General features: G+C 35.7%; 2 protein-coding genes across 3 annotated transcripts in view; one reads left to right on the top strand and one right to left on the bottom strand.

Moving 5' to 3' along the window:
- The window catches only part of LOC107226279 (A disintegrin and metalloproteinase with thrombospondin motifs 9), a 178,227-nt gene that overhangs the window by 79,562 nt on the left and 83,451 nt on the right, over positions 1 to 15,214 (bottom strand). For both annotated transcript variants that reach the window (XM_046733915.1, XM_046733914.1), the window contains 2 exons: positions 7,216 to 7,341; positions 4,589 to 4,746 (listed from right to left, as the gene is read on the bottom strand). In XM_046733915.1, coding sequence (XP_046589871.1) covers positions 4,589 to 4,746; positions 7,216 to 7,341 — 284 coding nt within the window. The remainder of the gene's footprint in view (positions 1 to 4,588; positions 4,747 to 7,215; positions 7,342 to 15,214) is intronic.
- On the top strand, positions 360 to 4,369 carry LOC124293349. Its single transcript, XM_046733917.1, has 4 exons — positions 360 to 398; positions 1,844 to 1,950; positions 2,070 to 2,268; positions 2,642 to 4,369. The coding sequence occupies exons 1-4, from the start codon at positions 390 to 392 to the stop codon at positions 3,548 to 3,550; spliced, it is 1,224 nt and encodes a 407-aa protein (XP_046589873.1). The 5' UTR covers positions 360 to 389; the 3' UTR covers positions 3,551 to 4,369.

The raw sequence follows: 15,214 nt of genomic DNA, 5'->3' as shown, positions 1-15,214 counted from the left end.
TATGGTTCAAGACTAAACACCGAGTGGTGAGGCAGAGTATACAAACATACCTATAATAACCACAACGGAAAAAGAAGCAGCAGATTATACAAACATTGCGCGAACGTGAGCGAAGAGTACGTGTCTCTCTCAAAAAGAAGTCAGGTAAGCACTTGGGTGTTTTTTCGAATTTGAACATTTGAGTTCATTATTCATTTGGAATAGTAGAAAATTTATACAACTTTCTAAAGTGTCTGAAAATTTTCAGTGTTGGTATTTCGAAGAATGTTCATGTAGAATCGGAAAAGTTGATGATTTTCGGCAACCGGTTTGTCGTTCTACCGGTGAGGCGGTGCTATAAGTAGTATTGTAAGGTTAACCTAACCTATAAAAAGGTGAAACCGTGATAAATGAAACAAGTGATATCGGTTTGCCCACTTTTGAATATTGTAGAGAAATTGCAAATGCTATGAGGCGCTTTTAGGCAAATGAAATAAGTTAGGTTAGGTTCCATTGAAATCATGATCTGTTGAGTACGTGACTTGTTCGAAACCATTTTGATTTTGAAACTTAAAAGGAAAGTGTATAGGCATTTTTTTGCATTCCAGAAACCTCGGGGAAATATCGGGGAATTCCCAGTAAACCAAAACGAAATGAAATGAATTGTGTCAGTCAAAAACGAAATTACCACGATAATAAACACAATAAAAACAAATTGAATAGATTCAACAAACCTGTGTGCCAATTCTTTTGAATTCCATTTTATTTGTTTTAATTCCGTTTTTGACATGCTCAATTCGTGTTGATTTACTGGATTCTTACATCACATATTGATGATGATAATGCTGATGGAATGGTGTGATAATGATTTACATGAACTTCAATAATATTGAAAAGTGAAAAAAAATAGAAAAGAAAGATGAAAGAATCCACAAACATCGAGCTTCTTTCATATCATCTTGGAATTCATGTTTAATAATTGTTGTAGTATAATCATTTTGGGACATTTTAAAAAGTTAGGAGGTTCAAAATCCAATTTTCACAACCACTCTGATTTTACTATATTTTTCCTAACAATTTAATCTTTTATCCGATTTGTTCTGTTAATTGTAACGAATATTAATCGCAGTTGGAAAACTTACATATGCAAAGTTTTTGTATTGCTGGTAAACATTATAAGTCAAGTATTATTACAAGATTATAGATCATATCTCATTGAAATGTTAACACTTTTCAATAGGTCTTTGCAGTATTTATTTACTCAATGAGCTGAAATTTGGTATGTTAACGTACTGCATTTGCACTTAAAAAATCAGTTACTTTTATTATTGAAGCCTTTGGGGATCGCAGAAAAAAGTTGGTTATTATTCAAATAACAAATGTGCTGATTTCATTTTCGTTGCACAAACTTTAAATTATTAAGTTCATTCCGCTACATATTTATTATTACATTAATGTTATAAATATCAGCCATATTATTTTTTGTTACTCCATTTTTAGAACAACGATAGTTGTGGGTAATAATAATCTTTATTACCACAAGCAGCTGATTTACGCCTACACTTTTCTCACGTCGCTGATAAACTTTCCACACAAATCTGATTTTTACACAGTGTAGTCTACAGTTTTCACTGAGGAAAGTCTCTCGTAATATCACCGGAATATTTTATTGGTGTCGACTAGTTGATATGACGAGAACACTCTTATTCAATGAACAATCGAATCGTAATTTTGTCATTGCATAGCCGAACAATTGTTCAAGTCTTGTAAATTCAATATAAGAAAACGGATATTGCTCAATCCAATATTTTGTCGAATAAATGGTAAATTTAAAAAATGATGTCTTTAACGCATGCTAGAACAGAAAAAAGCAGCAATGGATTTCGCAGGTGGAAAAACCATGTGTCAGGACAGAGGCAAACCAGAAGTAGCATTGTCGAACAGAAGAGTAAGAGCGCACTCAGAGCCCTGGTAAGAAATCATAAGTACCGATGCGGAAGGATTCAACTTGTATATTCTCTTTTGAGTATGAGCAAACCTTTGACAAAGTTTCATCAACATATTTATTTTAATTGTATGAATTTGAATAGCATTCTACCAACTCGCTATACTAGAGTGGATACAGGGAGCGAGATTCGTAAGAGGAAACGAGATGTGACTAGCGAGGCGATGGAAGAAAGAATTCTTAAAAAGAGTAATCTGACACAGAGCTCACTAGAGGAAAAGAAAACTGAAGGGAATAAGAAAAAAGCGCAGCAACCGGTTGTTGACGAAAGTACAAATGCAAAGGTACATAGATGGATACATAGATTTTTGTCAATGCTGTACGATTAGTGACATCTTAAAGGAACAGTAGCAGTTTTACATGCAAGAAGGAGACTTCGCTTACTATTTGCAAAGTTTTTACTGTATGCCAAAATCTTGTTGAATTATGATTCAATGTTAAAGATTAGACAATATTAAAACTCTTGAGTGTTTGCTGTAAAGACTCGTTCAAAATTGATTCAGGTACATGTCTTCAACAAAATATTGTTGAAATTGGGGAAAAGAATATGAGAACAAAATTTCTACAAGGATTTAGAAATAAGTACTTCTTGATAAGTGTTGTACCGTTATCTAATGCAATTGTAACACAATAATTCAAGTTCACATTTTCAAACAGACAGAAGAAGGAGAAACGGCCACCGATTGTATCAAGAAGACGATTATGAATTTGAAAGAAGACCTTATGGGCGAGATGAGGAAGAAGCGGATAGAGGAGGAGAAATGGAGAGGTGAAGTGAAGCAAGAGGTGGAAAAGCTTACGCTAGCGATAGAAAGTACTAAAAAAGAGTGGACTCAGGAGAGATCGAAGCTGGAAGAGACAATAGTACGATTGGAAAGGGAACACGTAAACTGGAAAATAATGGAGCAGAAAAAGCGAGAGGATGGTATGAAATATGTCGACAGACAGATGGACGAATTGTTCAAGAAAATAAAAATAAGCGGAGTACTGGAAGGTTCGATGTTGGATGCAGAGAAAAACTGGGAGGCCCAGGAGAAGTGGGAGAGGAGAAATAACGTGATGATCAGAGGACTGGAGGTTGATGTCGGAGGACGCGCAGACAGATTAGCAGAAAGACTTTTAGCCGAAGTGACGGGGGAACTAATCAACATTAAAGAGGTGCAGGTGTTTCAGGAAGGCCGAAATAGGGCGCTCCTGGTGAAACTTGGGGATTGGGTGACGAAGAGAAAAGTTATGGATGGAAAATCGGTGCTGAAAGGGCGGAAGGTATTCATCGATGACGATTTGACTAAAAGAGAGAAGGAGATCCAGATTGAGATAACAAAGAGGGCAACAGAAGCGAGGGCCAGCGGTATGAGGGTGAAAATAGGCTACATGAAACTCTGGGTTGGAGATTCGATGTATGTGTGGAGCGAAGAGGAGAAGGGTCTGAAGGAAGTAAGAACGGGAAGGAGACTCGACGCTAAGGGCAACAGGGGCTCTCGAGACCTTGGTCAGAGATTAGACGATGGACGTGAAGATGGAATGAGAAAAATTAGGGGCCCGTGGGGGCAGAGATTTGAGTGAAATGAGACCGAAGAGATGGAAAACATAAGAAGAAAGGATACCTAAATGATTTACAATTAGATATTGGGATTTGCAATTTCGGTTGTTTATCGGTGCCAATCTAATCGCTGTTGTCAAATTTAACCATACGAAAATTCATTTTTCAATTCACAGAAAAGTACGGGCGCAGGAATAGTTATTTCTTTTATGTTTTCAATAGTTTACAGAAAATTTGATTTCCCTTGCTTTGATTTTCAGTTATACTTCTATTTTTTACTATAATTCTCTAGGGTCAAGTTTTTTATGCTTTATTTCCCCTGGATCCATGGGATGCAAAACTTTAGTTTCGTTTTCTTTCATTTTCAATTATATGTAATTTTATTTTCTGTTACGTATTTCTAGAGTTAATTTTTTTTTCTTTTGTTTTCTTTTTTTCTGGAATTCATGGAAAACCGGTTTCTCATTACCTGAAGGCTAAGTTTCGTACACCAGAATTGATTCTTGTTTTGTTGTATAAAGTATGATGATCATACTGTTTGTTCATTTTGGTTACTTTGGATATTACGAAATGAGGTATGCACTAAGTAAAGCGTGCGAAAAACTTCTGAGAAGATTTCATAGAAGATAAATGCAATGAGTGATGTAAAAGCAAAGGGCTGGATACGGAAGAACAAGCAAATAAATACCGCATATGCACGTACGACAACATATTTCAATCGTAGAAACGTTTCTGACCGTGAGTGAAATACTCCGATCCATTATTCATGGGTCATTCCGCATATTATACGAATCCTAACTTTTGACAGAGCCAAATGAAACGAAGGCAATTCAGGAAAATCAATAGAGAAATAAAAGATATCGTTAATTTATGTAAACAATTGTGTAAAAATTCTTCAGTCTCGAATATATTTTACTTCGGGGTTCGGATCTTGATGAGGCCAAATATTACTACGAATACTTTCAGAGTGCTGTAGAAAAATCTGTGAGCAACAGTTTTATAGTTTTCATTTGTATAAAATGAAATCTGAATGACTTTCGCTGATTTTTGGCTTTACTCACCGTGATGTCGGGCGAAATGAAACTCGTGTCCTGTGACAGCAGAAGGTGAAAGTCTTTTCCAAATGCTTTGAACTCATACTGTGGATGTGGATCCCACACTTCGGCTGTTGAGTGTCTGAAATGTCCAGTATGATGTCTGGTCGCCGTATTGCTCTCCTCTGCAATAAAATGCGCAAAACAAAATTGCGGATAAGAATTGGAGGTATAAGACAAACAATTGATTTTTCAAGCAGTATTTCTCGTTGAAAAATTATTTTTACAAGATCGTTAGTGTTTCGATTTCCACAGTATTTCCCTATCAAGACGAATGATTAATTTACTCAAAGTAGATTAAGTGATTGATTTACATCTTTTGTTCTGGTCAAAACATTCAGAGAAAAAAATAAACAATAAATGATTCCTTCCGCAGCAAAAAAAAAATAATCATACCATCGCGTCTTGCATCGTCTGCATTCAAATGTATGAGTCACGAAGATCGAGTTTGGTGAAAAAATGATTGATAAGTGAAAAAAGGGTCGTGTGAACTGGCCAGTAATTGGTATAGTCTCATTAAGGATGAATAGATTCCACTGTCTGAATCACAAGTTAAGAAAAGACAAAAAAAAATACCGGTAAAAAATTCTTAGAACGAAACGATGTCCCTATTTTGTGATAGAAATGAATCTTAGACAGTTCGACTAACAAGCTGAGCTATAAGCAATTCGAGAAAAGATTTTATAATCAGATGGTTGAAAATGATTACATGTTGGTGTTTTTTTTTATCCAATTTTAACGTTTTTGAGCTCGTTTTGAACACCGATAAGATCTCTAGAAATTTCCTGAGAAACGTTGGAAAAATTTTATGTTGCAGTCCGTAATGCACAAATGTAATTGTTGCTTAAAATCTGCTGTATCGCATTCACTTAAATCCTTTTTATATCCACTCCGAGAATAGCTGTAAAAAGAAATTTCAGACAATCTCTGTACATTTCTCTGCTGAGCAAAATAAGCCAATTAACGTTAGACTCTGATTAAAAAACACCAGAGTTTAAACATTTTGAAGATTCTGATTACGAAACCTTTACTCCTACAGTCGATATCTTAGCTTGTATCATCGGAATTCTCAGATAGAGATCATTTCTATCGCATAGTAGATACGTTGTTTTGATCGCGTTCATCATCATTGGCACAAGTATGATTTTTGGAGATACATTGAACCGTCTTTTCTCTTTTTCTGGGTTTTAATTCAACCGGTACGGCCCATTCATCCTAGATTTCGTTAAATGTTATTTACTCATCTCGTGAGAAAGCAAACGACCATGCGTAGACCTGGATATTGGTTCTGGAGAAAGATGACAAGCCCGCAGAAATCGAGGAGTGACGGTGATCGTCTGGCTTCGAGACGAATGAGTAACCAGTAGAGGATCGTTCGCGATCCGTACCGTGAATAGAATAATAATTATTAACCGCATAACTCCGAGAATTGTCGACGACTCGTGATGCAGTTAACGACTGCAAACGTACGTTAAACAGGGCTGGGAATAGCCTAATGAATTTAAATGCAAGACAGTCGCAATTTTATTTCAATTGGTCCCTAATGCCGAGCGGAAATTCCAGCCACGGCTAAACGGCTTCTCGAGACTGGGACACAAAAAGAATGACATGGATGAAAAAGAAAGGACGAAATAATAACCGGGCATCGACTGCCGACGACAATCAATAATTAATCTTCAGGAATCTCGTCGTCTCGGTTCATTAGCCATTTCTCTTTTGCTCACGTCTGTTCGGGTTCAATAATCTCAACGTGACTCATTTATTGCAAGAATAATGATGCATGCTGGTCCCCGGGTCGCGGATAATTTATTCAATAATTTCCGCGAAAAAAAATCAAAATGTCATTGCAGCAATTGCGGTAGACATGCTTGCTGCGATTGACCTATATCCTGCACCTTATTGACATCAAATATTGCGCTCGCAATGCCGTAAGAAAAAGAAATTATTGACTCATGAAAGTGTACGAAACTGTTCGAAAGAACGGCGAATGAATTGTACAATTCTTGGACGATAAATTCTAGTCAGCTGAAAAATGGTTAAACGATATTGGCCTAAGTGTGCAAACTACCATCAATTACAATTCCAAAAATGTTTTTTGCCGTCGTCGGGTCTCAGTTTTCATTAAGTCAATATAGTTGTAGAACTGGTACCTTATGGGACCAGGTTTGGTATAAAAAAAAAAATAAATAAAAAATGGTTATGACTGTCATTCCGCGTTATGGAAAATGGAAATTATTGGTACATCAAAGGCGATGACACGTATAACTGAAAAATGTCGAATGTTTCCAGATACTGGTTGGATAACCTTGCCATCTTCTTACTATGAGAAGCTCTACCGATTTTATTCACCACGGTGGAACGAGCTGTTTCACTTGATACATTGCCTAACTTTTATCAATAAACAGATAAAGAATATTAATTCGCTTGAGTCAACGATGGATATAAATCGAAACCAATAGGTTCTTGCATATTCACATGATGATAATTTTTTTCGCGTTTTCGATTCTCATTTATTTCACTTTGTTGTTCGGTAAACACGCGGTGACATTCAGACTTGAAGTACAACCAAAACTTGAATGACTGATGAAAATTACCTGGGTCTTCGTAAATATTCCAATGAATCTTCTTCGGTACGACCATCTCCACATTGTGTACCGCAGCAGTTAGGTTTTTAAATTGTTGTCCGTAGCCTTCGATGCCCTCAACTGATTGCTGGCCATCTGAAACAAGGAAGGAATACTCTTGGTACTAACAAATCGACAAACGATTGACGTATGCGATAAACAGATGCAGATAAACACCCACGACGTTGCCGTAGACAGTTTAGTCTAGCCGTTACGATTATGCGTGGAAACTTTGTGCCAAGGTGAACAATAGCCACGGTGAATTCTATGTATGAGGCAATCCTATTAATCTTTTGTATGAAAGTACACGAGGAAACACGCGATCGCAATTTTTTCAGAATTTTTCGACACAGCGTATCTGAAGTATGTTTTAAAAACTTGAAACAAAAGCCACGACTTTCTAAAACCTGAAAAAATTCAGAAAAATCTTATAAAGTACAACAATATTTTTGACACCTATTAGAACATAGAGATTTCATAACTTCAAAATATCAATATGAAAAATGAAAGAAAAAATATTATTATTATTAAGAATGAACATTTTTGTGTTTGTTCTTGTGTGAAAAATGCAATCGAACAATAGTGATTTTTTATTTCTCTTATTTATCTTTTGAAGTTGTGATATCTCCATCTTTTAATAGGTGTCAGAAATTTTGTTATATTTCATAAGATTTTTCTGAATTTTTTCAGATCTTAGAAAGTGGAGGTTCACGTTTCAGGTTTTTAAATCATAGTTCAGATACGCTGAGTCGAAAAATTCTGATAAAATTGCTATTGCGTTTTTCGTCATGTACTTTCATACAAAAAATTATGAAGCCAATCTGAGACATAGACGTAGAATCCCCCTATACCCTTATAACACTTGGAATGCTCAAAAAGTTGGGAAATTTTCTGAAAAATTCGATTTCTTCTACAAAGGTTAGGCAACCAAGAAGGGGCGAAAATTTTTGGAATCAATAAATATCGCAACAAAACATTGAAGCTTAACAGAAAGAGCGTCCGATTGCGCATGCGCAAGTTTCGTCGGATTTGCATGCAGGCTAGCCAACCCAACTTGGAAATGTCAAAAAAGCTGTCTTGTGGAGATTACGTAGGTAATGAGATTTTTTTTGAGCTTAAACAAATCTCAAATGGTCCATGCAGTTAATCGGGAAGGAAAATTTTATTGCCGGTTGATTGATGACCGATGACTGCCATGACTCATTAATAACATAACAGCATGATTTCAATTCGTCACTTGACGGAACTGAGTTTGGTTATCTCCTCTCATTTCGAATGAGTTGGCTCCTCTTCCTAGCAGACGAAAATATTGCCGCGGATACGATCCCGTCGACTAATGGTTTTCAATTATTTTGCACATGCGCAGTCGGTCATTTAGCCTGCTAACAATAACTTTCACCGTTTCTTCTCGGTAAATATAATGGTATCCCATAAAAAAAAAGATCTGACCACTTCTGAAATTTTTCACCCCAGTATAAAATTTAATAAATTATCGTACGATTTCTTTATAATTTGTCGGACGCGATCAGAGATTATTGAGTGAACTTAAAAACTAGGAAATAATTTTATATAAATCCTTTTAACCGGAGTTTACTCAAAGTTTCATCTGATTGCGCAAATTAGTTCGCGCACAATATTCGTACAATCGGATTGTGTCAGATGGCTATATATAACCGTGCATCTGAGCTTGTGTCATCTGACTAGAAAATAAAGTGATTATTATTCAATGCAAGGATTAGCAGCTGCATTTGCACGACGAGACGAGACGATCATTTCTAATTACCGATCCGTTGTTTTGTTTTACTTTTTATTCTACGGTATAATGGTTCAAATGTTAAGGATCAATTTACTGAAGCTGCCTCATCAAACTTATTTGAGAAATTATTCGAGATTAATAATACACCTCCTTTCAGATCAGTTTAAATAAAATGATTGAGCAAACAATATTAATCAAGATGAAATATATTGATTGATTTATATTACCGAAGTTTTTTCTTTCTTGGTACCTTATACTCACCTCATTATTCTTTCTGGTTAAAAAATACTGCATTAATCACAATCCTCAGTGCAGTTTACGGTTTCCTTATAACCGCGTTGTCAAGGTTTATCGATTTAAGCTTTTTATCCCGGATCATAAGTATTTTATATTTATGCTTTAGAAGGACTGCATCTGTCATTATTATTTTTCAACTGGTTAATGCTTCACTTACTTATATTTATTTGTTCAAGGGAACTTACGCCATTTTTTACTAATCGATTGTGCGATAACATATGAATATCTTTGTACACAGGGTAAGTATCAAGTATAATAATTTGTTGATTGCACGATAACTTCAACGCATGCATATAAATTAGTGTCAGAAAAGTCTTTATTTGTTTAATTAATTTGATAGTCTGTGAATTTTGTGCCTGAAGCATCTATCAGATTTACGTAACGTTTTGGAAAATTTTTTAGTGCACACATGTCTAAAAATTTAAGCGGAAAACAAGTTCCTTCTTCAAATCCCAAGGGATTGAAATCTGTAAAGATGCTGCTTTGTGGTAAGAGAAAAGGAAAAATAACCAAGGAAAAGATATGTTGAACCCCGTGGCGATTAGAAGACAATACGAAATCCAGTTAGGTAATCTGTAGAAAATATGGGAGAGACAATTATGGTTTTTTCTAAATATAGCCGATGATTTCTTTTTCAACAGATCGAATGTTGATACTTAAATTCTTAAATCCCAGTTCAGGTAAGATTATTTATATAAGCCACCTTGTATACGAATTTATGACGATATAGCAAGGTTTCAAAATTGACTCTTTGTCATTGACGAGAATAAATATCGAGTTCCAAATTTATCGCGTGGGAGTGGGCACAACCATGTAAGGTACAACTGACTAGTTATAAAAATTACAGATCTTGATCGGAAGAAGTAAGGAGCTCGTTAATCTGGTGTCTGGAAATATGACCTTGTCATTTCGCTACCGTCTCCTTTTTTCATCATGTCATTTATTTATATTCTTTCATCCATTCAATCTCATATTAGTGACGTGTATTACGTGTATGTATTCAACGATCTTCTGACACTCATCAATGTGTAGTCTGCTAAAGCAGTGCGACCGATCATCCTTCGACGGATATTTCAATCATTTAGTTCACCAGTTATGGCGTATTACCTATTTTCAGAAAGTTTTGCTCTCAAGTCCCAAATTTAAATGAATAAAACAGCATGCTTCGGAAAAAAAGTGTTGAAAGAAAAAATTGATGGAATGGAGGTTGAAAAAGTGCCGCTGAACCTAATCTACATAGTTATATTTAACGAAAAAACCCCCATGTAGCGTGAAAAAATTTGGACATTTTGCACGATAGATTTTTCTCATGTAACACTGCTAGATAATATTTGAAATGGTCTCATTTAAAATAAGCGTTTAAAATGCAAGTGGTATTTTGTATTTAACATTTTAAATGTTCTAGCTCGAAGTAACCATTTACATTTTCCAATTTAAATTGTGTTTTTGAACGCATTTTCCATTATTCATTTTAAATGGATCTATCGAAGCATTTTACCCAGCAGTGTGTTAATTTGCAGCAAAGTTGGCGCAATTTCCCGGCATGCGAGGCGACTAAACAACCAATTTACGAGCTCCGCGAGGAATGCGGTGAAATGGAGATGTTCCACGTAGCACGTGGATACGCGGTAGGCGCCTAGACGCTGTTATACGTACGGCTAGGTGGCTCGTAATACGGGGTTATCGCAAGGCAATGCGCTCAACGATCATCGCGGCTGCAGGCTCGGTCAGGGTCAGCCGGGACGGAGACGAGCAGACAGTCTGACCCCAGAGAGCCGCCCCTTGAGAATGGATTGGCCGGACCGTCCGAATCAAAAGTTGAGAAAAGAGAAAAAAGTATGTTGAAATAAAGAACATCTAACTATTAATGTCTAACTATGTTGGCCCTAGTAACTTTTGTATTACGCAGTTGGTCATTCTGCTCTCGGGGTAAATATAGGCCGTGTTCGAAAATTGACTGACGGTACTGTCACCAATCTTTCATCTCTTTTGCGCTGCCGAGTTCATGGACAGCTGTGTCTCTGTCCTAGGGAATTTTTAGTACTGGCAGTCAATATACAAATACGGCCATAGTCTACGTCAAGGTCTTACATACAGGTCTGGAAACTCGGTCAAAATTTCAATGGTGGGGGTGTCCTCTTATTGAAGCACCGGCCGTTTCGCCTAGTGACCACGAGTGTCGTTGCTATCGAGGAATTCAGGGTGTGCGAGAGAGACGGAAACAGGTTTCAAAACCATGGACGGTCAACAACCTGGTTTCATCTCTCTCGCGCAGCCTGAATCCCTCTGTCGCAGCGACACTCGTGGTCACTAGGCGAAACGGCCGGTGCTTCAATAAGAGGACATACCCCTACCACCAGAATTTCCAGACCTGTATGTAAGACCGTGGTCTACGTATTTGGCGCTAGTAACTTTTGTATTAGGCCGTTGTTCACTCTGCTCTCGGAATAAATTTTATCGTAGACTTATAAAAGATAGACTAAGCGCTCTTACGAGCCGCTTGAAGCAAACATTTAAAGGACAGAAATATGTCGGGAGTACTCCTTTCTCTCTCTGACGATATTTTTGGCGGGGATCGAGGCGGTAGAGGAGAATGAGGCGAAATTATGCGCCCATGTCTATAGCTGTTCCACTTCCACTGCGCCCTTGTCTCCCGCTATGAAACCGATTGAAAAGAGAGAGCAGTACTCCCGGCATATCTCTGTCCTTTATACCTATGTAAGCTTCAGTGCCTCTTATAGGAGCGCTCAGTCTATCTTTATAAGTCTATGAATTCTATCTACGTATTTGGCGCTAGTAACTTTTGTACTAGGCCGTTGGTCATTCCGCTCTCAGAATAAATCTTATCTGCATATACCTGTATCATGGAAATACACAAGGAGACCGAACTCTGTGTAAACAAATAACTGCCTAAAATAAGAGGCACTGATGTTCCACATGCATCGAAGACAGTGAAGGGAGCTTAAGGCGGGAGTTTAAATCGAAAACTTTCTACCTATCACTTTGCAAGATGATCGATTGATCGATCTTTGGCAACCCTGCAACCATGAGCAATGTCAGTTCGGTGCTAAAGGAACACTAGCGACGCTAGTGGTATAAAAAATAAACCTAATATATACGGTTACTGTGACAAGCTGCGTTGGCAATCATACTATAAACTATAATTATAGTAGAAATACCATAGTTTTGTCACACATACTACATAAAATAACGTCAGTACTGTAATGCTTAAATCTACATTTATTTTATAATCTGGCATATTTGTCATTTTAATTTTGAAGAAGAAAAATATTTTCCATTGATTTTTAAAAATCTTTTATCTTACCGCGTAAAACCATTTGATTAAATGTGGAAGAAACTAATTATTCTTTATTCTAACAGTACGACTAAAGTACGTAAAACTTTGTTTACAATTTACGGCTTGTATTCTATGTCTATTATACATATGATTTGTATGCCAGGAAAAATTTAAACATATTGAAATTAATTCTTAAAGTTAGGTTTATTCGAGACTTCTTTTTCTTTGTAGAATCCGCAGTTGATTAATCGATTCGTCAAAAATAACAGACCGCATATAAGTACAATTGCTACTTATTGTCATTCTGTCTTCTGTTTATGAAAAAAAAAAAAAAAATGGACGACTCAGACATACCACTGAACAAAAAGTATTTCTACACTATGTAAATAATAATGGATGTTTATTTATGTAAGTAAATAAAAATAAATTGTTCTCATATGTATTGATGTGCCTATAAATTTAATTATTTACGTTTTAATCGATGTTTCAGAATTTTATTCAAGTCTACTATAATTTTTTTGAATGCTCTGATTATTATTTCATTTCACACGAATAATTTTACTGAATTTTTATTTAGTAAAGCTAGTTATACTCAGTTCTGGTATCTGTTCAGACAGATTGATGAGGACAAAAAGTACGGCAAGGAATGCAGCAAACTTCATGGTTCCGAAAATTTCGCGTTGCAGTTCGAGAAAAGCAGTTGCTTCTTCACTGCAATGGCTTTCAAACGTACAATAAAGCAGATCGACGGCAGATTCGTTTTACATTACTCGGCGGTAGTGTATTAATTTGATGCAGGAATGAAGCAATGACATGACTTCTACGAATTTACTAATGCGATTCGTAGAATCAGTCATTTCTTTATAATTTCTACGTCAAAGGAAAATGAATTGAAGTGTTTTTGTTCAGAATTGTGTATAGAATGGGGCTGTTAAGCTCTTTTTCGCGTCTGAGATACGTGGACTTCCATATTTGGAATTCTTTTATAAACAATTACATTTTGCGTGAAATCGATGTTACCCTCCAGAAACTTTCTGCATATAATTCAGACTCTCAATGTACGTTCCGATACATAAGCCCTTACATAATTAATATAGATACTAAGTATAGATTCAGATCCCATCAGTGTTTAAAAAATCGTCATTCATGTTATTCTCGCCAGTCACGTTGAAAACGAATGAAACGACGTCTCTGGTATTTGATACAAATGAATCTGAGCAAATTTTATGAGGCTGAAGTCAATAACATTAGCGTAACGAAACATTGGGAAAAAAAAGTCACTATTTTGCAATTTTATAGTGACTTTTAAGTGATTAAGTTCTCAAGATATGAATATGTTTTGCCCTATTATAATTTATGCATCTCAGACATGCAAAAAATTATAAAATAAAGAATTTTGTGAAACGGAATCATTATAATAACGTTGTATCAATTTCAGCCTCATACAATTCCAATGAAAAGGCATTATAATCAGATTCTTCAAAATGATGCAACTCTGGTATTTTTGCTTCGATTCTAATATTTATTGAATTAATCTACGCGCACCACAGAAATTTCTAGTAAATCGTTGAGAAAAACTTTATCGAATAGTTATCTTCAAAGTGGAAGAAAATTGATTTTTTTTTTATCACGATACAACAAATGTTTCTTAATAATTATAACTCTGCTTTACAACTATATCGCAATGTTATTAGAAAATATTTCCTAAAATTTTCAACCTTCAGCTGGTACCTTGGAGTTGTTCGTGACCTAAGGGTTTTAATCGCAATTTTCGTAACTTGAAAGTTCAACTGTGTTACGGAAGCGAGTTTTGCTCCAAAATTATTTCGACTATTTTTCAAAATTTATTAGCAGACAAAGTCAGTATCTAGTTTTTTAAGTTATTGGGTTTTTTTTTTTTTTGATTGTGTAGTTGTGTCTATTTATTTTTCCATCACTCTGGATGTATGATTGTGAATTATTATTAAAACAAGCTTTTCTAACAATTTCCGTGTCAACGAACCTCTTTTTAATCAACAATCGCATGTCTTTGAAAAAAATGAGTATTTTTCTGAGCAAAAATTTTTGGTTTCATTTTTCAAAATCAATACTTTTTTTCGGCTGATATAACGGACCTGAATTTTTCTTAAAAGTACTATATCTTGAATATATCCATCTAATTTTTCAGCACGCAGTATCGAAAATTAAAAAAGTTATTAAAGTTTTTATAAAAAACGTATTTTTTTCACTATTCTGGAGTTTATCAAATTTTTAACAGTCTTAAAATTAAAAATCATTTACATCTTGTACAAGACATTCAAGTGAATAGCAAAAACACAGAAAAAAATCAAGTAAAAACCTTAAATTGCTTCGTTACAGCAAGTAATTTTTTGTTGGGATCACCAACGACGCCAATGTGCCAGCTGAAGGTTAATATCATAGCTCGTACCCAGATTCATTTCTATCACGTGATACAAACGCAGTAGTTTAATAAAGTTGCACAAATAACGTTTCTGGGGATTTTTTTAATTTTTTTTTTTTTTTTTTTTTTCATCCCTCCCTAACTTTTGATTCTGACGGTACGGCCGATTCAGCCTTAATGAGCTCGTGACTGGGCATATTCGCGACCTTTACGCCCG

This window comes from Neodiprion lecontei, chromosome 3 (genome assembly GCF_021901455.1).
Source record: "Neodiprion lecontei isolate iyNeoLeco1 chromosome 3, iyNeoLeco1.1, whole genome shotgun sequence".
Taxonomy (NCBI): domain Eukaryota; kingdom Metazoa; phylum Arthropoda; class Insecta; order Hymenoptera; family Diprionidae; genus Neodiprion; species Neodiprion lecontei.
Note: the sequence above shows the minus strand (reverse complement) of the source record. Positions and strands in the feature narration are given on the sequence as shown.

Bases quoted from the DNA above. Each gene is read 5' to 3' on its own strand.
- LOC124293349 (XM_046733917.1), top strand. The intron at 1,951-2,069 runs GTAAGAAATCAT...GAATTTGAATAG, and splicing joins AGAGCGCACTCAGAGCCCTG to CATTCTACCAACTCGCTATA. The intron at 2,269-2,641 runs GTACATAGATGG...ATTTTCAAACAG, and splicing joins ACGAAAGTACAAATGCAAAG to ACAGAAGAAGGAGAAACGGC.